Consider the following 26,566-nt stretch of genomic DNA (forward strand, 5'->3'; position numbering starts at 1 on the left):
TGGACAGAAAGAGGTAGATATGGACAGAGCAAGAAAGAAAGAGGAAATGTGTCGCCAGCACCTTCCTCACATTAACACAGACTATTGGAGGAAAAAAGGAAAACAAACCAAGGGCATTCGCCGGCCCTGTTCTCCGTCCGCCTAAAGTGCAGTGCAGAGCGGTTTGGTGCAGCAACAGCGGTGAACCTCTGCCTCGCCCCGCCGCTGTACTTTAGCACAGTGCATATGCACAGCAGCATTCAGCTCACGTTGAGGCCATCGCTCTGCTGCGGAAACACCAAGGTGCCACGGCGATGATGGTGAAGCGGGTGCTGACGAGAACAGCTGCTTCTAATAATAGACTCTTAGAAAGTCTTCATCCCCAATGGGACTGTAACCACACACACACACACACACACACACACACACACACACACACACACACACACATATTCCTTACTTTGTGTTCCCAGCTTTATGAGGCAGCACTTTCTCACTGCTGTCTCACGAGAGGTGATGTCATCTACATTATTATTGGCCACTAACATTTCCAGTGCCTGTCTACCGACTCGGATGCTCTATTTCCCGACTTTTCTGAATCATTGCTCACATCTCTGATTTGCTTAGCAATTCAAATTTGGAAAATGAATAATGAAGTGAAACAAAATCCATTCAGGCTGAAAAAAATGTTGGAGGAGAATATCTTTTTTATTGACATTCCACACCATTCAAGGTGTAATTTAAATCTGAACTTCTGCCTGCCTTGCTTATCTCGGTCTGTTAGGTGTGCCGGTTAAGGAAAAGGACGCTTTGTGTGCACAAGTTGCAAATACCCATATTCACAGTAGGGGCAGTATGGAGGCCCATGCTCGCTATTGTCATTACCTCGTTATTTAGGTGCCTCGCACCTCATCTATGAAAGCGATGATCTAGTTCTAGTCCAATATGGTCTGAGTTTTGTGGTTTGCCCTCTAGTGGAATCCTCCAGTAACATGCATAGTTTGCGAGCACATAGCAAGTATGTGTATATCTCCAGCTTTAGACAACATGGGAAAAAGAGAAATAAAAAAGAGAAAACAACACAGGGAATCAAACCATAACAAAGAAGGTGATTAGATACGGTTCTTTAACTACTCAGAACATGTCCCCAACATCCCCAAAAACAATTGGCCTAATTCTGGGAAATATCTTCCCAATCTAATTCTGGGAAATTCGCAAAACGATCAGCTTCAAAGCAAAACAGCCAATTCAAATAATAATGTTTGGATTTATATGTTTATAGTATATTTAATATTGAAAAATACAAAGTCGCTCGCAGACGTAAAAACATGATATGTTACCAAATCTACTCGTCTGAAAATAACAAAAGAAAACTTTCTTATAGAAAATAAAAGCATACAATTCTGGAAATGCTGGGTGGCGCCCTCCCAACCAATAGTCATACATGGTGGGTATGAACAAAGGAACAAACAATTCAATCAAACAATGTATTAACCTGCAACACAATGTACAAACTAATAGTGTATACTTAGATGCCAGGGACAAATGGTGAGAAAAGAGGAGTTCTCCCTCACTCACACACCACAGTGAGGTGTTCAGATGTGCTCCTAGTACATGTTTGCCTTATTTATGAGAAAGTTTTTTTTTTTCCTCTCTAGGTTGTTGGCAAATTGATGTATAAGCATTTTTACAAACTGCAGTGAATGCTGGAAAACCAGAGAGCAGTGAGAGGAATCTTAACTGCAGCTTTGCATGTCAAATCAGCACGATAACAGAGCAGTGTTGCAAAATTCTCATGGAAGCCTTCTCCAAAGGTTACCCAGTGTCAACTGAAGAATATTGATGAGCACTTCATTAGAATACCTGAAGGGCTTTTAGAATGATTATTTATTTACAATGTTCTCACGCTTTGTTCCTCCTTATTACCTGTGTCATCTCTTTTTTTCAGTGACTTTGAGCAGACTTTTTTAAGACCTCCACCACTGCCTATCCTGTTAGTTAGTCAATGATGAGGGTTGGTCTTGTTATGCTGTGCCCGTCCTTGTCCTCAGAACCAATCAATATGCAAGGGAAGGCAGCCTTGAATCTGAGATGCGGTGTTTAAATCCCGAACCGCAAATCAATTTAGATTTTTGTAACTTTCTCATTCCACTTTGAACATAAGAGAGTAACATTTTCAAAAGTATAAAAAACTTTACTCAGTAGACATTTTATGATCTAAGTCTGGAGGAAAATATGTTGATCTCTGTCTTATTTTCAGTGTCCATCCTGTATTGACATAAGCATGTATTGACATGCTTATGTCCCAGCTAGGCATTTACATATTGCAACAAGTTCTACAACTCATATGACGAACTATGTCATACGTGGTAAAAATGACCATATACACCGTTTCCTAAAACAGCGCCTCTACTGGTGACAGGACATATGCTACAAATACTTTTCGCCTGAGAGCATTGGCCTTTCTTTGCTTTACCAATGCATGGTTGATGAACTTGTAAAGGCAAGGTTAATGGTTAAGGTTAGGGTTACATGGCAGAGAATCTGCACGGTTACTTTACAGAATATAAACAAATCCATTTATATACACAAACTTGACAGCTTTACCAGGTCTACCGCTGACCTCTAGTGGCAGTGTGAATAACTCCGTGTTCCGGGGATCATTTTAATGGGACAAAAAATAAATAAACGAATTAAAGAATGTAATTATAGTGTGATGGATCTTGGCACTTGTTTGTTGATCTCTGATAACTCTGAAGCCCCAAATTAAACAGGGATTAGGGATTTTGGTCAGATCTGCACTATGAAACTCACACTAGCCGTTCAAATGGTGTTTGCTTTGGAGGACGTTGGACAGTTGAGAATGGCTGGGAAGAGAGGGAAGAGTGGTGTTCTTCAGTGATGCTGAATGTATGCAGGCCATCATAATACGCTGTGACACAATGCATTTCACACTGTACGGTGTTGTTGTTGAAATGTAGTCGGAGAGCAAGGGACAAAAGCAGAAACACATGTTCCCAGAGGCTCCAACATCACACATCAGCTCACAGCAGCCAAACAATAACACTACACAGAGACAATTCATCCTGTTGAAGCTCCTTTAAATCCTGTTTTATCTCCATATTTGTAGCAAGGGCATAGTGGGTCTGTACTACACATCGAACACCTGTCATCGGAAATAAAAACAATTCCACCAGTTGAATATATGAATGCCTAAAATGATACCAGCCATGCTAAGTATGTCTCTTGTCTGTCAGCAGGACAGCCAGAGGTAGTGTGAAGTTGTTATAGAGCCACAGAACCGTTCATGGAGAAGGTCAGGGTGGATAGTTGGGTGAACAAAGGACAGGGACGAAAACAGAGAAACGATTATGTGCATAGATTTGTCTCAGTATTAGTAAAAACAGAATGGCATTCTGTGCGAAAATGTATCTTGAGGCAGAGAAAAGTGATTGGTCAACAAAAACCTGGTCAGTGGTGCAGTATTAAATTCGTATTTTATGACTCATTATCAAGATAGTAAATATGTTTCCTCTGCAAAGAAGTGTTCTCTCTTTCTACCTGGAAAACCCACCATTATAATACTGTAGCAGCAAGGTGCAACAGGCTCACATGGCCTTTAAATGGAATGGGATATGGCACTCCGATTGGTTTATTGCATGTTAAGCCCCAATGTTACACACCCATGAATCATAAAGAGAATAAGTTGAACCCTTTTGAACAGATGCACATGGCGCAGCTAACCCCCCCCCCCCCTTCCTTTTCGCCATTTAATTAGCAAAAGTTAATTTGGACATATATGCTCTTGCTCCATTACATTAGCAGCTCATAGAAAGACCACTGCTATTCAAGTACTTTGAAATGAGTGATACATTAGCATGAGCATGCCAGTTACTGTTCCAGCTGCTTAATATAGACTGATGTTGCAAAACATAATCCATCTCAGCAGCATGTGCTGAGGCTGGAACAAGTCAGCGTCATTTTTGTGGTCAGGCTTTGAAAATGATGGGATCATATGACACAAACAATACTTTGACAAAAATCCAGGTGTAACATTTATGGATTACTGATATTGCCTGACCGGAATAGAAGAGACAAGTCTTTCTATGTCATGTCTGGACACGATTCCGCAGATTTTTGCTTTGGTTAATATGAAATAATTCAGACTTTCATATTGATTTGATGTGATGATATTTCAGTCTGGATTTGTGTTTTTCAAAGATTTATTTTGCAGCAGACATATCAACATTTATTTTCCTTTTTCTTTAACTGAGGGGTGTTCAAACACAGCCACCCACTGATAATTTCAATGCACTTGCGGAAAGAATCAATGGGGGTGCATGCATCAGAAAGTAGATTTGTATGTCATCTGTATGATGTTGATAATTTAAATAAAAAATATTTTTTAAATATAATTTGGCTTAATACGAGCATATAATAATGCTAATATAATACGTTAGTGCTAATTAAAAGAGGCCCAAGGATTGAGCCCTGGGGAACTCCAAGTGTTCATGTTATTCTGCTTGAATAAATAGCTGCAGATTGAGACCAAGCCAGTCCGACCTGGAGATACTGTTTGATATGAACAACTTTCAGTATTGTGTCAGAAACTTCAATCCTCTTTTCTAATCAGTCCAGTAATATTATATGCTCATCTGTGTCAAAAGCAGCAGTACTATCTAAAATGTGAAATGTTTGTGACGTGCTAATATACAACGAATGCATGAATTGTACTTACAACACAGATAATTGTACAGGGTGTTACAGAGCCACATGCTGATTTGCTAACCTTATACACCATGTCATTCCTGCAGGACTACACCATCACCATGTACTTTCAGCAGTCCTGGAGAGACAAGCGTCTGTCTTACACAGGCATTCCTCTCAACCTCACCCTGGACAACAGAGTGGCAGACCAGTTGTGGGTCCCTGACACCTACTTCATTAATGACAAGAAGTCCTTTGTCCACGGGGTGACAGTGAAGAACCGAATGATCAGACTGCACCCTGATGGAACAGTGCTCTACGGTCTCAGGTGAGAGCTACTCTCGCTCCTTTCTTTGTAGCCCTTGTTAACTGTCATTTATTTGCACCATGAGGTGGTAGGTAAAGGAGGTAAGCAGTTGTTAGAGAACATAAATGAAAGCACTGATGCTATATTTTATTTCATGTCAACGCGAACATCACATACAACAGAGAAACCAGGTGTCTTCAGGGGTCTGCACAAGCCAATTAGTGGCCCAAAATGGTCTGCAGCATAAGTCCAAAGCTTATCTTGTAGAACTGTTTTCATTGAAGACTGGCACCATTTACAAAGCTCCACTAACTCTACCTTCATACACCTGCTTCACAGTTAAAAGGCTCCCTCTGGTGTGCCAATAGAAAACTGTTCATGTGAAAGAGCAGCTGCAATAAATCTATTTTCCAGTAACATAATGCAGCTCAAAGTTGTGCTAACCATATATATATATACATATATAATATTTGGAAATATGACCACGAATGACCAAAAAACAACTGAGAGATAGAGACAGATGAACATGTGTCAATGTCTTGGTGCAGCCCCCACTTTGAGAATCACTGAAGATGCTGCTTGTCCGCCAGTTTAAAGTGGGTTAAAGTGTTGTAATGAATTGCAAATTTTAATACATCTCTTTCAGTAAATAAGAATGTTGCACAAATGTTGATTCATAATTCATGAATGAGCGCTTCATGTTTTATAGCTGCGTCGTTTTTTTCCAAAGAGTGGCAGTAGAGCTGGAATCCTTACATGACCTGTGTGATTTTTAGTCTCAACACCAACAACTAATAATAAGAATATGACGTTTGGCCATTTTTGCTTACAAGAACATCGCAGACTTTGGGTTAGCAGCAGCTGATTAGCGGGAGACAGATTCCTCAATGTCTCCCGTCAGAGGCTCTGTCTGCATTTACTCCTGAGCTTTGAGGGAAAACCAGCTGGTGAATCATTTACGCAGAGTCCGCTGTGTACACATTGTGCACACACAGCCGTGCTCTCAGCAGACCACAGCTTCGATGGGTCTCATGGAGTTAATTGAGGAAACAATTGGTCGATCACTGTCAATGGTTTGAGTTCAATGGTATTCTGTGTTTCTGCAATTGAGGGATGATGACTTCACTCTTTTTTTTTGCCTTGAGGCAAAGTTGGACATTTTAATAAGAAAATTCTGACGTGAAATCACTGGAATATACAGTGGGTATAGTTTATAGTGTCACTGACCATTTAAGCTGTTCTTCTATGTCCTCCTCATTGATGTTCCCTCACTGACCAAAGAATGAGTGGGATGTATGAAAATTAAGCAGCCCCCATGCGAGTCAGAAATTCAAAATTAGGGGGTCCTGCCAAATATCAATTATGAAAATGAGAAATGCCTTTGAATACATTTTTAGTGTGAATCCAGGAAGTTTTAAAAGGTTTTCCTACAACTACGAGATTTTGAATTTTGGAAAATTTTAAACATTTTCTCATGAACCAATTGCGCTTCATTTATTTAATGGAAGGAAAAAAAATAGATCTTTGCTTCTTTTCAATGACCTTTGTATCGATTTTTGTCTTTTCAAATGTTTCAAACTTGCTCGGGAAATTAAGGAAATCTGTAAGTTTTGAACTCAAACTACACCCGAGTTTTAATGTAACATTGGTCTTGGCTTAGAAAATAACACTGAAAAATAGCCCTGCCATGAAATTACATGTCTCAAACTGTAAAAAATACATGCACTTTTTATGTGTTGGTGATGAACGTCCATTAAACAGTGGAATATGAGTATGTAAAAGTATATTTAACACAACTACCGTCTAGGTTTATTTCTATTAGTTAAGGTATTTGATTCAAATTAATGAAACTGCCCAGTGTATCTACAGTATTTTACTACTAACATATTGTTTTATTTACTCTACAAATACAAATATTGTATAAAAATGCAATTAAAAACCAAAGACACGTTTGCATATTTACAGTCATATTACAGAACTATTAAATTCATCAAACATAAAATTCAAGCAAAAGTTAAATTTACTTACATTCTAAATTGCTTTATAGAAAAAAAGAGGGGAAATCTGTACAAAACAAAAAAATTGTTTTCCTGTAATATTACTTTTTTCGGGCCTTTACTCATCATGTCACAGACATGGTTTTATCTAGCCAGTCTGTCAGAGAGCAGACGCCAGGGGAAGGAGCAGAGATATAAGTGCAGTATAGAGAGCAGTATACCAGGACAGGCTCACAGTGCTTACTCAGGCCCGAATATGAGCGAACATGTTGAAAAGGACAGAGACCCGTGGCTAGATTTGTCCAGAAGCGACACTAGATGGCCCTGCCTTCATGGTTGAGTGAACACAGGCCTTGTGGGCTGCCCGCGCCATTTCTTTCCTTTTGCTCTCTATTCTTTCCATCTAGCATATTTGATCCCCTTCCCTCCCCCTTTCTCATTTTTTTCTCTCTCCTTTTAGCACTGCCCTTGAATTTCCTCTGAGGAGAGAACACATTACAGTGATGAAAAAGCATAAAAACAGGCAACACACCGTCAGTCCTTTTTATGGTCATATTGTTAGGTCGATGGTACAGAATCCATTAGTATCCCTGCCTGAGCGTTTATGACGTCGCAGGCGCCTGTATGCTGTCATTCAATAAATCCATCAATTGAGGACAGTTAATTTATGCTTCCCTGTCAGCTCAGCTCAACCACTGTTCTTAAAACTTCCCATAGCTCCAGATCTCTATTTTCTCTGTCTGTGGATCTTTTGTCTATATGCAAAATATGTATGAAGAAAAGTCCTGCTTTTTTCTACAAAGTTGCCAAGATGCCAACCTTTTATCTAAATGGGACAAAAAAAGGGAACAAACAGTGAAATCTTCAATTTCTCATGGCTGTTTGCAGTCCAGATACCTGAAGGTTTTGTTTATTTAATTTCACTGAAACTGCACGTGTCAACCCTTGAAACTTTTTGGTCACTGTTTGGATTCTGTCAGTCTGATATACCTTGGGGAAAAAGTGATCATACCACAGTCTGGCAAGTAATACATTATAACAATTAATTCATAATAATCAATGTAATGATATATTCAATACTCATTTCAACATCCGTTGATCATGTGTAATCAGCATCACTAGTTGATCTTACTCTCTTTATCCTCTAGTCTGAAATTATCTTTTTTCAGATATTTTCAAAATCTTCAACTTTGACTTCATCTTTTTAACAGTTTCTGAGGGAGGGAGGATTCATTTCTCCCTCGCAAGCTGCAGAATCATTTTCCCCTGCTGGCTCTCACAATTATTCATACAGTTTGCTCACTAATGGCAAAATAGCTATATTTAGGTTTCCCCAAAATGACCTCACCACTGACTGGCACATACATATGTCAGTTGATAATGGCTGGATTCCTTGGGTTTGGCAAAAAAGACATATAACATATTAGCATCTCACACCCCAGCAGCGTCAAACGAGTTTAGCTTCTATGCTGACACATGCCTACAGTTACCTTATCATGGAGTAATGGTGGTCACATGTAATGGAAAATTGTACATAATTTGACATCACAATTATCAGTACCCACACATGGTTTTTAAGGCCATTTCACGTCCTGTATTGGTCTGAAGAGGGAGACATAAATTGCTTCTTTTTTGCAAAGGAAATGGGGAGGAATCGATAAGGCCCTGGTCAGGTGATTGTTTTGTCAGAGGATGTATCTTGGATATACAGTGGCCTGCTAATTGTTACCAAAATTCCATTTATTGACATTTCAGAGAAAAAACTATTTCTAAATGTAAAATAGTTTTTGTTGCTATCTTCAACCATCAAGTACAGTGAGATACCACTTCACTACTCTATCAAGTCGGGACCTGTAGCATAGCAACCCCAAACTGTCTGTCAACTACTGGTGTTAACTGATAAATGGAGTGATATAGACTCACCTTTACTTTTCTGAAAACAATGGAGATCGGGTGCATCTCATCAGAATCCAGCATCAAACTGCAGTCCACGTATTAGGGACCACTTTGTTCATGACTTGTTGTCTGTATTACATGTACCCCGGGTTGAATATGGACTGTGACTGAGATTCCATTAAGGGAGGAATCATGTTGTGTTGTACATAAATTACTGACAGGAGCAACAAAATGTAACTTCCAGTCAACCACCATTCCCAGGGCAAAAGTGACTTCACCTACAGCTCTTCTGCCGGCTACTTTGGGCCTCCAAGAGACGTTTACTCCAAGAGTCGTTTACTTCTTCTTCTACTGTTTTGGTTGGACTTCAAAATTCATCCAGCCTTTTAAAATATTCAGCACTACTCACATTTGACCTAAACCAAAGAAAGCAAATGTGAACATGACAAGCTGAACTGTGTTGTGTTCAAACACCAGAGACATGCACGCTCAGTTTGCAAGTGGGACAACTACATCTTGAGAATGTAAAATCCAGCTCTGGTGATAAAATAAATCTTGACTCAAAGGACCACTTACTGTCTTATTCTGAGCCACACTGATTAGGAAATAATCAGCAGATACACACATCTAGTATAAGCAGCCCAAAGCCCACCTGTAAAGACTTTAAAGATAGTTATACATGTGACTTTGTGACTGACTGAATGATTGGTGAGGACTCAGATTCAGACTTTAAAACTGGTGAACTGCAACACTCCAGCAGTGGCGTCTGATCGGTTATAAAGCCGACACTCTCTATTTTTACTGTCTGTCCGTGCTCTGTGCACCTGCTTCATAATTCATCTTGTGCTTGCTAATGCGTTCAGTGTGTCCAGGACATGGATGGACGGTCCCAGAATATTCAACAAGGTAAGAAAAGGATGAATATTCATGTGCTGAAGGGCTTTCTACGTCCTGACACGTAGAAAGCTAAGGATGGGAAGATGTGTGTGTAGCATGACACTCACACAGCAGAGTGAAGAGTGATGGTCAAGTAGAAGCATTGAGGGATTTTTCTCAAGTCACACTTGTTACCCCGTTTCTCTTACCGTTAAAGGTATTACATGCACTCATTTTAAAGCATAGTTTCCAATAAGAGCTCAAAAAAAAAGTAGATTAATCTCATACTGAATTGTGTTCTGTAGTATTTAGCTCCGCACAGCCATGAAGAAAATGAATCCATACCATTGCCATATTTAATCCGGGAAAGACTCTTGTTATATTCGCCAAGGAGGTTATGTTTTCTCCCTTCTCCATTTGTTTGTCAGCAGGATTACGCAAAAATATCTGAACAGATTCCCACAAATGAAGGATGCGCCATGGACCAACAAAGCACCACTCAATTTTTGGTGTGGATCCCAACTAAGAGGCGCTTCCAGGAATTTTTCATCACTTCTTTAGCATTGCGAGATAGGACGTTATTTACATTTTCACAGATTACCTTAAGAATAATTCATGGATATTGATGAAAAAATCTGTCATAGTTAGGGGACTGATATCTATGAGTATGTGCAATGTGGTGCGGCTTGATTGATTTAAAGGAGCTGTTGGGCCTTGGCGGAGGTATGCCCTTTATTGAGTGCAATTGTTGTTGAAGATAGAGGTGATACAGATACATTCACCACTCTTCCAAGACTATACATCAGTCCTACTGCAGATGGTGGTCCGACTTAAGGTGACCTCTGGTGCAAGAACTGATTTATTTATTTTCCCAAGTATTTTTTTGCCTTCACTAGAAATAGAAGGTGAAGAGAAACAGGAATGCAGGAGGAGAGTAGTAGGGAATTTCATGCAGTAAACAGTTCAGCAGGCCTGGAGTCAAACCGGTGCATTTCTTCCCACATGGCACCCTGACTATTTGATTGTCAGGTCACCCCAGGAACTTCCATAATGTGTAGTGGCTGGCTATGCGGTTCTTTACAATACTATGTGCTCTATGTTGTAATTACTGTTATTATTTAAGTGTGAGTCCAAAAGTTGCAGGTACACTATGCTTGTCTGACGTCCTGGCTTGTCTGGGATTGTCCTGTCCTCTAGCTGGGTGTCCCATGTGCCAAAAAATATCTGTAAAATACTCAATTGTCCCAGTTTTCACCACCATTTAAATAATGTTTTCAATTCAAATCTTTTCAGCATTCATTCAGTGGGCGTGTTGATGACTGTAAACAAAACAAAAAAGTTTCTGAAGAGCAATTATCATCATGCCCTGTCTCCTAGCTGCTCTCCCCAGACGCCACAGAATGCTTTGGATATTATCCTGCTGTTGCTAACGCATCTGACACTGAAAGTCTCATGCTGCGTTTGTGATATGAGAATGTCGGGATGTAATTCTGCGGACATGTCTGGAGTTCTGGTCCGAAATCAGCCATACATTGCTTATTCACCTTCTTTGACACTGTGGTGGCATCAGCCATTTTCTATGGAGTGGTCTGCTGGAGCAGCAGCATGTCAACAGCTGACAGGAGGAGACCAGTCAGACTGATCAGGAAGTCCTGGGATGCCCTTGGACACAGTGCAGGTGGTGGGAGAAAGAGGATGGTACCAAAGCTATCATCAGTGATGGACAATGACTCCCACCCCATGCAGGACACTGTCTCTGCACTGAACAGCCCCTTTAGCCACCGGCTCCTTCACCCTAAGTGTGTGGAGCGGTACCGCAGGTCCTTCCTTCCTGCTGCTGTGAGGCTGTACAACCAGCACTGCTCACAATAGGACACACACTAACACACACGACTCACCACTGTAAAATAATTCACAGATACACTAAAAGTGCAAAAACTAATTGTGCAATATTTATATTTAGTCTCCATTTGCAACTATTGCTACTGCTCTGTATATAGTATTTATACTTTACTTTGTTTTTTAATTTAATGTTAGTTTTTTGTTAAATTTTGTACATACTAACCCTTTTTTGTAAATGTCTTTATATATTCTTCTGTCCACTTTGCTGCTGTAATACCCAAATTTCCCCATTGTGGGACGAATAAAGGTATATCTTATTTTATCTTACCAAGACGACTGCCGTACATCGCTGTATTGCCGGGCTGTATTAAAAACATGCAAACATGTTTGCATACAGCCCAGCTATCACATGAAGCTGAATTTGACCAATATTTTCTGCCACACCACATCACTAAAAGTGAGATGCTTTCTACCACCTACCAGCTTCTTGATCCTTGTTCATCATCTTACCTCAAATTCCTACCCTGTGAGAAACCAGCAAATCAGTACCATCCATGTGCAAATAGCCAGCGTCTCTGTGATGCTAAGACAGCAAATAAGCAGTATTAAATCAAGCAAGTACCAAAAAGAATTTCTTGTGTAACATTAAAAGAAAGGCAATCTTATGAAAATAAGAGGAACCATCACTTTCTTTTTTTACTGACTCAAAGATGCTCATAGAGCAACTCTGTCTCCTAAGAGTTACATTTATCTATCACTAAATAGTTTTCCAAATTATGTTGTGGTGGCAACGCAATCCCTGGCTGGATTATGTTCAGAGGTTTTTGAATGAATAAAGTGCTGCATTTATCGAATGTGCTGCTGTTGCGAAGAGGAGGTGACGGTGCATGGCAGACTGTGACACCAGAGCTTGGGGGTTATATCCTGGGTCCTGTCTGTGGTTACGTGAAGGCAAAAAACACCCTATCTTAGACCTGGCACCATTATGTCATTGCTTCTTTCAGACCAACATGGTTGTCATTTTCCCATCCAGTGCAGGCTCAGATGGATGCATACAGTCTGGTTGTTACAAACACTGTTTGCTTGCGAAAGCGAGCTTTTCCTCTGCAGAGAAGCATTATCTGGCAAATCTGCCCGTTTAATACCTTGGAGTATCACATATCGATGGAAATGGCAAAATTGTGGTTTTTGCCTTTTACGAAAAAGAGTCAATGCTAAAAATGCGAGATGTAAATAAAACTTTACAGAATAAATTCTGACATAGAGAACATTCATTCCACACGACTGATCAACTGTTTGAGTTGTCGGAGTCTTCCTCCGGGCTATGGTTGCGTAAGACCCGTCATCTTATCGCCCTTGATCCCGCTACGTGCATCAGAATGGCCTTTCTCTGTCTTCGTCTCTGGACAGCATTACACATTGCTATGATAACTTAATTTTGAAAGTAACTCCTGCTCTCTCCATGTTCCCTCTCTCCATTGGCAAGCATACAGTGTGGTGTATCGGTATGTAGCCTACCCAACTGTGCTTTTGTTTTCGGTTTGCAACCTCCTCTTATTCTACTGTTCTTTTGCAGTGTTACGGTAGGCGTACGTAGCCTATACTGCCATCTTCGGACGAAACTGGTCTAGTTTATTCGCTCGAAACCAGTTGATGGAAACGCACGAAAATGCAAAAAATGCTAAAAATCAGCGAGTGGTTTGCGCGTCGGTCTCCCATACCCCCGCAGACAGTTTTTGGAGAGAGACAAGCTCTCTCCAAAAACGCTTACTGCCCCTTGTAACCAGACCACAATCTTTAACCAAGTGCTGCTTGTCCCCAAGCACAAGTATTATTAAGTGCTGCAATCACTCCAAGATGATATTGTGCTGCAGGATCACATGTTGGTCGAAAAGCAACACGTTGTCAGTGGCACATAAATATCATTTCTTTTAGACAGGACAATAAAAAACATGGTGGTTTTGAGCAGATGAAATACTTTCCAACAACTTTTATTGAGAAAAGAGATAAAACCTTTGACCTAAGTTGTACTCTTGTTATCAATACCAGGCACGAACATATAACTCTCACTAATGTAGACTTATAAAACATTTGAATTTAATAAGCATGTTATAGAGAGCCATCATTCTCAATAAGAAGTGTTCATTTTGACGAAATAACAATTGGATCATTCATCCCAAAAGGTTCTGATTGTGCCTCACAATCTGCATATGCCTTTCTACAGTGTATCACTCTTGCAGGGATCATTTGTCCTGTATATGCGCTACGTTGCCAAATTCACAGCTTTAATGACTGTAACTGCATGTCAACAAAAAAATAGCTTGTTCATAATCCCTGTGTTATATTTTCTCATTACAGCATATTAAGTGTAATGTGCCTAAATGGTTTTAGCGGTTAGCTGAGACAAGGTTTAATTGTGTTTGCTGTTTTAAACAAATGATTATGGCTAGAGGATTTTTTCACTTCACAGCATGACCATAACCAGCTGTATGAGGCTGTAAGCAGGGCCTGCTGCTGTTCCAGGAGGCCGAATTAATGTGACCCACAAAACGATTGAAGCTTCACTCCCACTAAAAACCTGTTAGTGAAATAAAAAATAAATAAAATAACTTGATCATTAATTCTTTCTCGTTGTCTCTAAATTGTCAAACTGAAGTGTTCCCTCCTACAGATGTAAGACTTCAAAGGGGGGAAGTCACGGGTTCCACCCAATTGCCTAGATTTCTGTGTTAGTTCATAATTACTCACAGTTGTAATTAAGATCCAACAGGAGGCTTTTCAAAGGGGAGCAGCAGTGATGCCAGCAGTGCAAAGGCAATTATGGGAAAGAAATAGATAGTTCAGTTCCACTCGAGGTGTAAAAGGATTTGTCTGATTGAAGGCTCGGCAGATAGGAAGTGTTCTGTGGGAAGCGACGTATGTGTGTGAGGGGTAGACTGACTGTATTGTTCCTTCTTTCATAAAGTCAAGTGTTTCCCAAGGCATGAGGAAATTAAATGTTTCCCTCTTTTGAAATTTGAATGGCGGATGTGTTACAGTGTAGACTGAATCACTCGTGTGTGAATCTAAATGAGGACCTCTACAGTACTTGTTGAAGTTCAGAAACGTAAGGGCACAATGTGTTCATGATGGATTTTTCTTCAGATATGAGTGTTCAACTTAAAACCTTTTCTCTCTCCTAGGATCACTACGACAGCTGCCTGCATGATGGACCTGCGCAGATACCCACTGGATGAGCAGAACTGCACCCTGGAGATAGAGAGCTGTAAGTGGCACTTTGTGTGTGTGTGTGTGTGTGTGCGTGTGTGTGTGTTTGTGTGTGTGTTAGTGTGTGTATGAAAGGACATAGTCCCACAAAGTTTTAGAACAACTAAAAGTTTATTTTACACTTGCACTTTTATTATCCTATGTTGTCTCAGGGCTCTCAACAAAAATGAATGCTCCAGACTATACAGATATTCAACAGATGTTGCTAACTTCATTTTTACATGTGGTCTAACAAGTTCACCAATAAAATATCCAAAGATCCACTTGATATAGATAGAACTATGCCCATGGTTATTTGGTCAAGAAAAGACAACTCTTAAAACCAATTTTTATTTTCTGTTTCTGGATTTGGAGATTGTTCTTTTTTTTTTCCATTTTCTGCAACGTATTCAAGTCCAGGTTACGGTGGTAGCAGTGAGATAACACAGATGCCCCTGGCCCCAGCCATGTTCTCCAGCCCGCTGGTGTATCATCAGAGACATTCTCAGTCCACATGGGACATATGATTCCTGCAATGGACTTTCATTGTCACCACATGTGATTCATTTTTCAGTCCCTACACTGTAAATCCAAAGATAATGACCATGGGTTAGGGTTGGAGCATACTGTAGATAGACTGAAGCTGTCTCGCCATAACAGTCTGGATTGACATTTGTACCAGTCTGTCTGTCTTTCTGTCATTCACTCAAAGACAGGATAGAAATTTACTCCCAACCTGGAGGGAGTAACAAAATAAAACGGATTTATATCCAACCGATATTTTTTGAAGATTAAATACTCCTCTCACCTAGGAAGGTGACTCTGGACATTTTGGAGATTTTTTTCATGCAGCTATAACATCAATGTCAAGTCCTCAGTTTTCCAATAAAAACCACTAAATATATATAGTGTGACATGAATAGCATATCAGTGTAGGTAGGGGAGAAACTGTCTTTGACATACTGAACATACAAATCAATAGCAAAGAAATGGATTATGCATCAGGGGTGCTTTTAGTGTTTCTATTGTCGATTTGACATTTTTTAACTGACTGAATTGCTCACAAAGGAGCAAAATATTTCAGTTTATTAAGTCTAAAAGAAACACAAAGGTTTCAGGGGAATTATTCCTTTAATATGAATTTGAAGGCCTGAGGTTTACTTATAAAATATGTGAAGATATTTATTTTATTAGTTGCATTTTTTGTTTAGCAAATGTTTAACACATATTGAAGTTTCAAACCACAGTGACATTATACGCTACACACTGATTTGTCCATAGTATCTTTATATGATTACTATGTAACACTCATCTTACGGCCACAAAAACAGACATTGGTGCTATTAAATTCCACCTCGCTGTTAATAGCTTTAAATTATCCTCTTCCATAAATCACTGCGCTGAGGTCATGCTGTACTTTACACCAACTAATGCAAACTGGCATTTCTCCTTCGGTCAGACCTGTCCAGAGTGCTGCAGGTGAATAATGGATGTTACCTACATGCATAGTTGAAGTCCCACACATAATGAAATGCTTATGCATAGAAACAGTGGGGGCTCAGTTGAAAGTGAGTGTGTGCCAGTCAGCAGGTGCGAGTATTACTTCTATATGACTAGATTGTGATGACGAATAACACTGTGTTTACAGAAACCACCAAAATAATTGGTCCAGTCTTTTTTTGGGGGGGGGAAGGGAATCACATACATTTGAGAGATCTTGAGGGAACGTTATAAGTCAACACAGTCAATGGCATCTCTGCTATTTTTGGTAGCTTTGCTTACTAGACACACACACACACACACACACAAACACACACAGAGACTAACCCTAACCCTAAACACACGAGGCTTCTTATTACAAATATTGTTGATAAATAATACATGAGGACACTGTTAGTAAAAGTACTTTTTCGGGAAAAAAAATTCTAATAGGAAAACGTATAGCATCACACAATTATTGTTTTCTCAAAGTATACGTTACATTTAAAAATGATATCTAATGTCATATTTGGAGTTCTTCTCACATAAATTAAGTGGCTGATAAAAAGAACAGACAGCAAAATCATAATGAAACCTTCCTAATAATGAGAAATAGCTAATTCCCTTAAATCCTGCTGCTGCCGTTAGATAAGATGGAGACTCTGGAAAGAAAGACTAGCTCGTCCAATTAAACTGTTCTAATTACTGAAAGGGCAGTGGGGGCCTGCTTCACTACGGCGCAGTTTGGAGACATAGCCCAGAGACCTGCCAGAGAAAAGGAAAGGAAAGGCTTTATATTTGTTTCAGCTCAGACTGAGGGAAAGTGGAAGATGTTTGACAGAAGAGAAATGAACAGAAGCTAAGAGGCCAACTCAGCTTGCACCCATTGGTTTCTGCAGGCCGGTTTTGAAGCCCAAAGTGGGCGGTGCCGCAGCGGCTCAGCTGTCGCCATCTTGGCAGGGTCCGACTCCTCCTTTACCCGGCTAATCCAAATATGGACATAGAGGTGGGCCGAATGCAGACCGGTCGCTGAAACACGCACACCTACGTCGAAGCTTCCCAGTCAGCTGTCGCTGAGGAGCTAAGTTAATAAGCTAGGCTAAGTGCGAGCCGGCTAGCGCCGCCGCCCCGAGGCTGCACCGGGTCGGTACCGACTGCGGTAACGTGAGCTCCGCCACCATTTGTCCCAGCCAACGTTACATGTGGTAAGTAACACTGGAACTATAAACAATGTTTGAAATAAATATTTGTTACTGAAATTATAATAGTTTTTCAAAATTACTTAAAAAAAATTGTATTAGTGGTAATTTGCACCACTATATGTTGATTCTAATAAATTAATCAATTAAACATTAACAATACAGAAGTTACGCTTGATGGTTAGTTTTCTTGGCATACAGTAAATGTTTTATTAAGACTGGCTTGTACTCTTAGTTATTATTGTTGTTTATTTATTTAATTTGGCCTTAAGGGACACATACACCAAACAAGAAAATAGAAAACTATAATTCCCCACTCCACTGTCGTAAACAGTGCACAGATCAAGTTTTCACACTGACAGAAGTGTGTGGTAGTCTACCTTACCTGTACTGCTATAGACATTACTGTACCAGATTATCACTTTGAATATGACTGTAAGAAAGGCACTTTTATACTTGTTACAAGATGTTTATTACTTCCAGCACATTGGTTGTTGTTGAGTTCAACTGTGATCCTTCCACTAGCTGTACAAAAACAAACCAGTACCAGTCGTGGCTGCTTGACTTTACAGTTAAATAGTCTGTCTAAAATTAAAGTATTAGACTCATCTATATTCTGAGATGTAGCTCTTTAGTTCCATTTTATCCTTCAGATGTGACATAGCAGTGTTGTCAACATAAAAACTCTTTAGTGGACTTCACATTTTCATTATCTGAAGCATTTATCACAATCATTTATTAATTTAAATCCTACAGTCACAATGTGGACATGGTGATGAGTTTGTCCGCCGAGGTGTCCAGAGAGCTACAGACCTTGGCGTGCTGTGTTTGGCTTGTGGACTGGGGTAGAAAAGCCTTATTCCACTCTGTTTCCACTCCATGAGGAAGAGCAGCAGCTGACGGCCTCATCATCCACAGTGGTGCCGAAAACCTGAGGGAGATCAGTAGCATCAGGCTGGTCAACATGAAGACGACCTGCAGCAGACTCACCTCCAGCACCTTGTGAAGGTGACCTGTAACTGCTACAGTTGGTAGTGTCGCTGCTATTGTATTAGGCCTTCAGGACACACTTTGTTAAGCCTAAACATGTCCCTGACTTTCATGACAATGTCGAGTTTATTTTATGTTCGTCATGGTTGATAAAAAATACCAACTATAGCTATAACACTTATTACCTCTGCTCTTCCCCTCCCCTACAGTCCCACACTGTATCCCCTTCTCCTCCCACCACATGGACTCTGCAGCTCTGGGCTCATTCTGCCCAGTCTGTATATTAAATGTGTTCTATAATTTTAATATTGTCCAATATTGTTTAAAGTTTTGTGCCTTAACTAAAAATAAATCTGAGAGTTAATCTATAACTTCTGGTTCTGGCTCATGAATTATGTTTATATTTTAACTATTTTTGTCTTTAACACTGACTGAATATGTGAGATTTCACATTCAAATCTGACTATTAATTGACAAATAACTCATACACTACAGATAAAACCTTGAGAAATAACAGGTTTGTGTAATTTAAATATATTTTAAAAGAAGAACCGAGTCATTCATTTTACTTCTTTGCTCGTGGAGACAGAACATAGTCAGCACAGTGGAGTCCTTCAGGCAGGTCCTTCCCTAATAACAATGACAAGACACAAATAAAAAATAGTAAGACAAGTTTGTAAGTAAAGAGGTTTGTGTGCTTGTGTTCTGTAGATATTCAACTGTATTTGAATGTAGTTTTAGATTTAGATTTAACAGTGTTCTACTGACTCAGTGAATATACAGTACAGTATGTATAGAATATTTAACTGGCACAGTAGAATTATGTTTTGTTCTCATGTTTCACTTGGGAAAAATGTGACCATTAAGTTATTCACAAACCATAGGAGTTCAGTGGTGAAGTGACGAGTCCGAGTTCAGTTCTGCCTCATGTTGAGCTTCCACTGGTACTGTCTACCCGGATCCTCTGGAGGAAAACTACACAGACAAACCACGTCACAGGCGATCACAACAAGTCCGTTCCTGCATCCTAATTATCTATTGTGTCAGTTTTAGTAAAATATATGAATCAAACTTCTTGTGTTCTTCTGTTTCATTTTAAGTTACCGTACATGCGCAATAACCAATAACACACCGCATCCTCTACGTTAAAAAGTCTGATATGTGACATTAACACTTGTGTTAAAAACACCTTAATGTACCTTGACACTTAACATTCATGTTACGTTAACATTGCATTGCTCGTATGGCATTTAACGTGGTTGACCATATTTTCCAACCACACGCAGACGCTTTTTACCGGCTAATGTCGGTTTCGTGTTGTGTTGATCCCGCTAGACTCGTCAGCAAAACTGGAGTCTCGCTGGGAGTCTCGCTCGAAGGCTAACTGGCTGATAAGGGAGCTAGTCTAACAAGTCAGGTACCGAGTGCAGACACCCGCTAATGACTGCAAACACAGAGCAAAACTATCATTTTACTTACCGAAAGTACAGGAGCGCAAGCTTCTTGGACTTCTCTGTTGGGACAACCTATCGCAGAGCAGGCAAACTATTCATCCGGTATTTGTTTGAAATGTTCTCCACAAGGCTCAGAACAAAGTTCCTCTTAAAAACTGGAGGACATTGTTGACATTGCCTGTGTATGATGTGTGCGATGTTATATTTAGTACTGGACCATGGGTAACATTAGAATTATATGAATTTGAAATTGTAATACTGCAATGGAAAGGTACATCATTAAATCTTTTCAGTATTGGGTGGGAAAATTGCACTTATAGTTATTGTAATATTGCTTAACTGGACCCGAGAACATTGTACATCTAATTATGGTTTCAGGAACATCTTACTTTATGAAGATAATTATGTTCAAGAAAATCTACTGCCAGAATCGGCACTGGCCTAAACTGCACCATTTCATTCCATATTTGGCTTCAACCTCTAAGAGCTCTTGCTATTGAGATTATCCCGCAAGAATATGCACTGGTGAATACTTTCTTTCTCTGTCTGTGCCCAGCACTGAGAACCAAGTGTTCTGCCATAGTTGTACACCTCTGCCCCTTTTGCCATGCTGGTTTCATCATGTACTTCGACCTCCATGTCCATGTCCCCATCATTCCCAAACAGGGAATTTGTCTGAAGTCCAGCTTCAGTAGAACCAATATTCTCTAGCCCTACATATGTTCTGTAAATGCGTGGAGGATCCCCCTAGAGCATTTATGAAAGCAGCATTATGGACAAGCGCACTACTACACAAAGTGGAACTTTTGGGTGCTGCTGGGTTTTGCCATTCCATTAGCAAAACAGCTGGGTGTGCATATAGAATTAGCCGTCAAACATGGCAAACTGTCCCACCATGTAAATTGAGGTGCACATTGCTCATATTTTTGCACTTATGCTAGATGAACAGCTTATCCAAGATGAACAGCTAGCTAAGATAATCTATCTCAGCTAGCTACCTTTCTCAGTTTATCTATCAAGCATTTTCACATGATAGGCCAGCTTCTGTGAGTTTGGCGCATGAAAGGGAGTGTTTAAAGAGCACATGTTTACCCACAGTTATACACAATATTCAGGGTGTGAAAGCTCTATTCACGGCAGCTTCCAATTTTTCCAATTGTCCACTGGTGTGCATAGAAAGCGCACCAATCCCACATCACCCTTTATCTCATGTGTTGACTTTCCTCCAGCTGCTTGTATAGACCCTAACCTGGCTCTGGCTGCTATCAAAAGTTATGCTGCTATAATAAAGGTTTTGGAGAGTGATCTGTCTTTCCACAAAGCTTTCTGAAAATAATAGAAGAGAGAGGCCGATGGCACACTGGTGCCTTAGTGGGAGTCCCCCTTTTTACCCTTTGGGACAGGCCCTGTTAGACCAAATAATGCAAATATCCATGTGCACTCTCTTTCTTCAATTCCTTGTTATCTGAGGTGATGGGAGTGAACTCTGAGGCCATGTTTTTAACACCTTAAATTATAAGCTCCTCTTTTAGATCCAGGGTGATTTCCTTGGAGATGTTTTTTAATGAAATAAGGTGGAGGAAGTGTCTCATCACCTCTGTCCGGAGTCTCATTATGTGACGGGAACAGCAGCAGCTGTTCGCTACAGAGAACATGCTCAGGGAAAGCCTCTGACCAAACAGTGATTGTCTCAGTGCTTATGTGAAGCCATTATAAGGCATATGTTGCAGCATATGCCTTACATATATGCCTTCCACCTGGAAGGGCCACCTGCATGGCCCTATAGCCTCCCAACATAGCCCTGTTGTGTGTATGCAATTTGTGCGATGGTGGGCCAGCTCATTTGGTTAAGCATGGTGCTGAAAATGCCCAGGTAATGGCTTCATCCCCTTAATGACCAACCAGTGTTTATTTCATTTCACCAAGCCTTGAGTGCTTTTTTACCTCTCTCTTTTGCTCATACCCTTGTCGCATTTACAGGAATGTTGTGTCATTGAAAGACAGTGCTAAGTACAAGGGATGGAAATTACCTGATTATATATAGAGTGACTGTGTGTTAGGAGGTCATCCACTAAACGGAAGGGCAAAATACAGAACCCTAAATTACCGCTATAAATGATGGCTGTGCTGTCAGTGTGTGGATATATGTTTGGAGCACGATACACAGAAGCACTGAATGAATGTCTGTGTGAATAGGTCAATGTGACCTGTAATGTAAAGTGCTTTGACTGGTTTTCAGAATAGAAAAGCACTATACCAAAACTGTCTATTTACCAATATGTTGCTTATGTGTGTACCACTCATGGTGTTTGTGAACTGGCGCTTTTTGTACCAGTGAGCCATTGACCACATCCAGCTTTGCCATATCACATCTGTTAGAGGGTAAATCCAATATAAAACAAAATGTTGGTTGTGTACCGTAACTTCAGATTCTATGAATATAGGCATAGCCCTCTATGATGCAGGGCCACACTGCCCCAAACTTTGTCAGTGGGCTTTTTGGGAGACCTCAGGTCTCGCAGGGGTTATGTACTGTAAATGCGGATCTTATTTAGGCCCAGTGCTTGGCACAGGGTGCAAAAGAAAGTCTTCACCACTTAACATGCATGAAGGCCATATCTAGGATCAAGGGTTTCTGTATGTAACCAATGTTCTTACCAGACCATGATGAACTGAACCAAGTGTGAAAATGCTTCTGAGTTCCAAGTTAAACATCGCAGGTCTGAAAACAGATCTCATGAACGTAGGTTGGCATTCTGCTACTAAAAACACTGTATTGTGCGTGGGTTGAAATATGCTGGGTTGTCCCTGTGTTTCAGTTGAAGTTTAACTTGTTTTTCCCTGCCTCTCTCAGATGGATACACCACTGACGACATCGAGTTCTACTGGCAGGGAGGAAGCAATGCAGGTTCTGTCACTGGGGTGGAGAACATTGAACTACCCCAGTTCTCCATCATAGACTACCAAACCCTTTCCAAGAAAGCTGTGTTTGCAACAGGTAACAAAAACACAGTGTCGATCAAAGCCAAGTGTGGCTGTTACACTGAGCTGTAGTCAGTCACCCTCGTATTCCCTGACTCTAAATCGCACATATTATGTCGCCACAAGGCCACGTCCCCTACAAGTTGCAACCTCGCTCCTCTGTTGCTTTTTTTCACATACCATTGGTATCTGTTATTCAGAAAAAAATAATTTTGTGTACTTTAATTAGTAGGATATGTTATACATCTCACACAATGGCCACTGCAAATTCTGGATACTGATTGGTTAGAATATGTGGTAACCTTTAGCAACCAGGGTTTACCCAGACCCCTATGGCATAGGTTTTGTTTGCCATTGTAAAATAATTCACCACTATTAAACAGCCATAACCACAACTAAGCCTCAACAAAGGAGCTCACCAGCACAAGTGAAATAAAGATATATAGCTTGTCATTGAAAACCACACCAATGTTAATTTAAAATGTGTATCATATTTGCATGAATGTAAATGCCAAATTAACTAAATATTGGAAGATAAAATTGGACTTAAAGAGGACAAAAAAATATTATATGGGCAGACTGGTTGTCTGTATGAAAAAGCAAATTAGCCTGGCTCATACTTAACTGGTAACTAGCTCTGTAGTCCACATCACTCTGATGAAGAAAAACATTGGTAGTGTTCACAAAGCTGGCACTGTATTTAGGAACAGTCCTGAACAAAATATTACAGCCTCATAATGTGATGCTGCTCTAACCCAAGCTAACTGGATTTTTACTATTAAGTATCATTAAGAATATTGTAGCTTACTGACGGCTCTGTGAGTGGTTCAGGAGGTAGAGTTGGTTGTCCACTAGTACAAAGGTTGGTGGTTCAATCCCAGCTTCCCCTAGTCCTCATGCCGAACATGCCTGGGCAAGACACTTAAACTTGAATTGCCTCTGGTGGCTTTTTTAGCAGAGTATTAATGTCTGTGAATGTGACTTATCCTGTAAAGCGCTTTGAGTGCTCATTAAGACAAGAAAAGTCTATATAAATACAGTCCATTTACCATTTACTGTCTACAGTATGTAAGTGGACTCGACATTCTTTCTCACACACCCACTCTCTCTCTGAACTCTGATGAGACTAGATACTGTAGATTAGTGCATCTTTTTAGTCACACATACTTGGTGCATACATAAAATGCAATCCTTTCTTTAACATTGTAAGATAGGGTCGGATTCTTTACATTTTCAAAGGAAATAATGGAAGGAACGTGATGAAAGAATGAGGCATATTAAGGGCACTAATATCTGTGAGTGTGTGCAATTTGGTGCAACTTGAATGATTTTAAGGGGACTGTTGGGCCTTGACAGAGGTACTGAGTGCAATTCTAGTTTGACAAATGCAAAGTTCTTATATCATAAGTTTCTAACTTCCTTGATACTACTAGCTAGTTTTAAATGATCAAGTTACTATATTGGGTCAAATGTACCAAACTTGATGAACTTTGATCACCCGCCCGCAAGGATGGTAAAACCTAATGTATGTTTTGACCTTCCCACCAGTGTGGTGGGATTACTCCTGGTGCTCTTGATGGAGAAAGATAGGGAGAAAGAAGGAGAGGGAGAGAGCTGGCAAGAGGGGGGCAAGGGCAGACCACAGTCTATGTCATTAATAAGAGACACTACTTTAGTAATGTGTAAATTGGTTACTAAGCATCCAATTAGAAAGCATGGGACACTGTAAACAAGGATGTTAGCTGCAGCATCATGTTTCAGGCAATAATGTATTGCACTGCACTGATGTGGCGTATGCCGTCAGTTTTTAATTAGATGATCCTCTAGTCAATCCAGTCAGGCCATATGTTATGTGTTTACCCTTGTAGGCAAATTGTTCAGTACCTTTTCCGCTGTGCAGCTGTTATATACTAGTAACATTTATTGAGTAACATCCAAGCCCTACTTAAGAACTAGTTATATGATGTATGTGATGTTAATTTAGTCATGTGTACATTTCAGTGTGGTAAAATCTAGGCTTAAACTTATTGAAAAGATGGTTCTTCCTTCCTGCTCACATATTTACAAAGAGCAAACCCAGTTCAGATTGATCAGCAACTGAGAGTACACACACTGTGAAGATATACTACATTTTCGTCAGATCTAGCTGACTTCAGCCACCCTGTACTTTGTCTTTCACAGGCTCCTATCCACGTCTGTCCCTAAGCTTTAAGCTGAAGAGGAACATTGGCTATTTCATCCTGCAAACCTACATGCCTTCCACCCTCATCACCATCCTGTCCTGGGTCTCCTTCTGGATCAACTATGACGCCTCGGCTGCCAGAGTAGCATTAGGTCAGTAAGCTTTCAACCCTTTATAGATCAGCTGCTAAGTTTGCTGCTATAGAGTGTGTGGATCTACATCATGTTGCACCACTTTGAACCAGACTGAAATATCTCAAAAACGGTCAGATGGGATGCCATGGCATTTTGTCATCAGATCAAGGTTGTATTCGACTACATTGTTTGATCACCTATTGAAATAAAGTGCCCCGTTCTAAACCTCATCGATGATCTGGATTGTGTTAGTTTTTACCACCAACGAGCCAAAGCTAGGCTAGGCGAGCTAGCTACATGCGAGAGATCTCTTAAATACAGTTCGGAGGCTGCGAGCTGGTGAGGTAACAGCAGTTACTGACAGAGGAGACGAGCCTTCATTGCTTCCGTCATCGCGCAAATTAGCGCATTCAACCGGGTGTGACATTCACATCAATGCCGATCGGAGGTGAAGCCGATCATTACCCGGGTCTATTGCACATTCATTTGACCCGGGGCTGAATGCCGATTAAACGTTTTCTCACACTGCAGAAAACGCTGGGTGTTAGCAGGTTTAAAACAGGTTTTTTGGCCAGTGTGAAAGGGGCTTTAGTCTGCCTGGCTGTGGTGGTTGAAGTAGTGGTTGTAGCTGCTCCAGTTCTCTCCCCCCTAGCTGTCAGTTTCAGCACTTCCGATAGCTGTTCAGTTGGATTAAGATCAGGACTAACAGCAGGCCTCATCAGAATGATCCAATGTTCTCCTGTCATCCAGTTTTGGCTGCTTTTAGATGTATGCTCTGTCAGTATCCTGTTGGAGAGGACAGGGCTTTTGAATGAATCAGAGCTCTCCAACAATGGGCATAATGCATTGTTAATCATCTGATTTAATTTTGCTCTGCACAGAAGCATGCTCCGTGTGCCTAAGGCAGCATAGTAACACCATAACATAACAATAGCCTCCTCCATGTTTCACAGTAGGGAGGGAGTTATGTCTATGAAAGCTTAACCAAAAAGCTCAGATCTGTTCAGCCCACAGAACATTCTCCCAGAAGCCCTGTGGCTTGTCAACATGCATTTTAGCAAAAGGAAGTCCCTTTATGTTACTTTTTCAAATGTGGGGTCTCTCTGGGTCTTCTTCCATGGAGTCCACTTTCATACAGAAAGTGATGTATGGTGTGACTGGACAATGTGTGAGCTGAGATCCTTTGGTTTCTTCTTTTATGTGGAACATCTTAAACGCAGGGTTTCCTACACCTTAATTTTGTGGCGACTGCCCGCTGCTTCAGAATTTTTTGAAATGTCATGAAGTGAGTCCAGA

The 26,566-nt window shown here is 40.4% G+C and overlaps 1 protein-coding gene and 1 long non-coding RNA gene across 2 annotated transcripts in view; one reads left to right on the top strand and one right to left on the bottom strand.

Moving 5' to 3' along the window:
• Positions 1-26,566, top strand: part of gabrb1 (gamma-aminobutyric acid type A receptor subunit beta1) — a 70,986-nt gene that overhangs the window by 30,580 nt on the left and 13,840 nt on the right. Inside the window, exons 4-7 of the mRNA XM_035609560.2 lie at positions 4,794-5,014; positions 14,787-14,869; positions 22,827-22,970; positions 25,136-25,288. Of these exons, the coding sequence (XP_035465453.1) occupies positions 4,794-5,014; positions 14,787-14,869; positions 22,827-22,970; positions 25,136-25,288 (601 nt within the window). The remainder of the gene's footprint in view (positions 1-4,793; positions 5,015-14,786; positions 14,870-22,826; positions 22,971-25,135; positions 25,289-26,566) is intronic.
• LOC118285772 lies at positions 18,007-19,712 on the bottom strand. The gene is made up of 3 exons (XR_004785251.2): positions 19,398-19,712; positions 19,088-19,148; positions 18,007-18,459 (listed from the first exon to the last, which is right to left on the bottom strand). It is a non-coding gene; the product is annotated as an uncharacterized LOC118285772 (long non-coding RNA).

This window comes from Scophthalmus maximus, chromosome 15, assembly GCF_022379125.1.
Source record: "Scophthalmus maximus strain ysfricsl-2021 chromosome 15, ASM2237912v1, whole genome shotgun sequence".
NCBI classification, from domain to species: Eukaryota; Metazoa; Chordata; class Actinopteri; order Pleuronectiformes; family Scophthalmidae; genus Scophthalmus; species Scophthalmus maximus.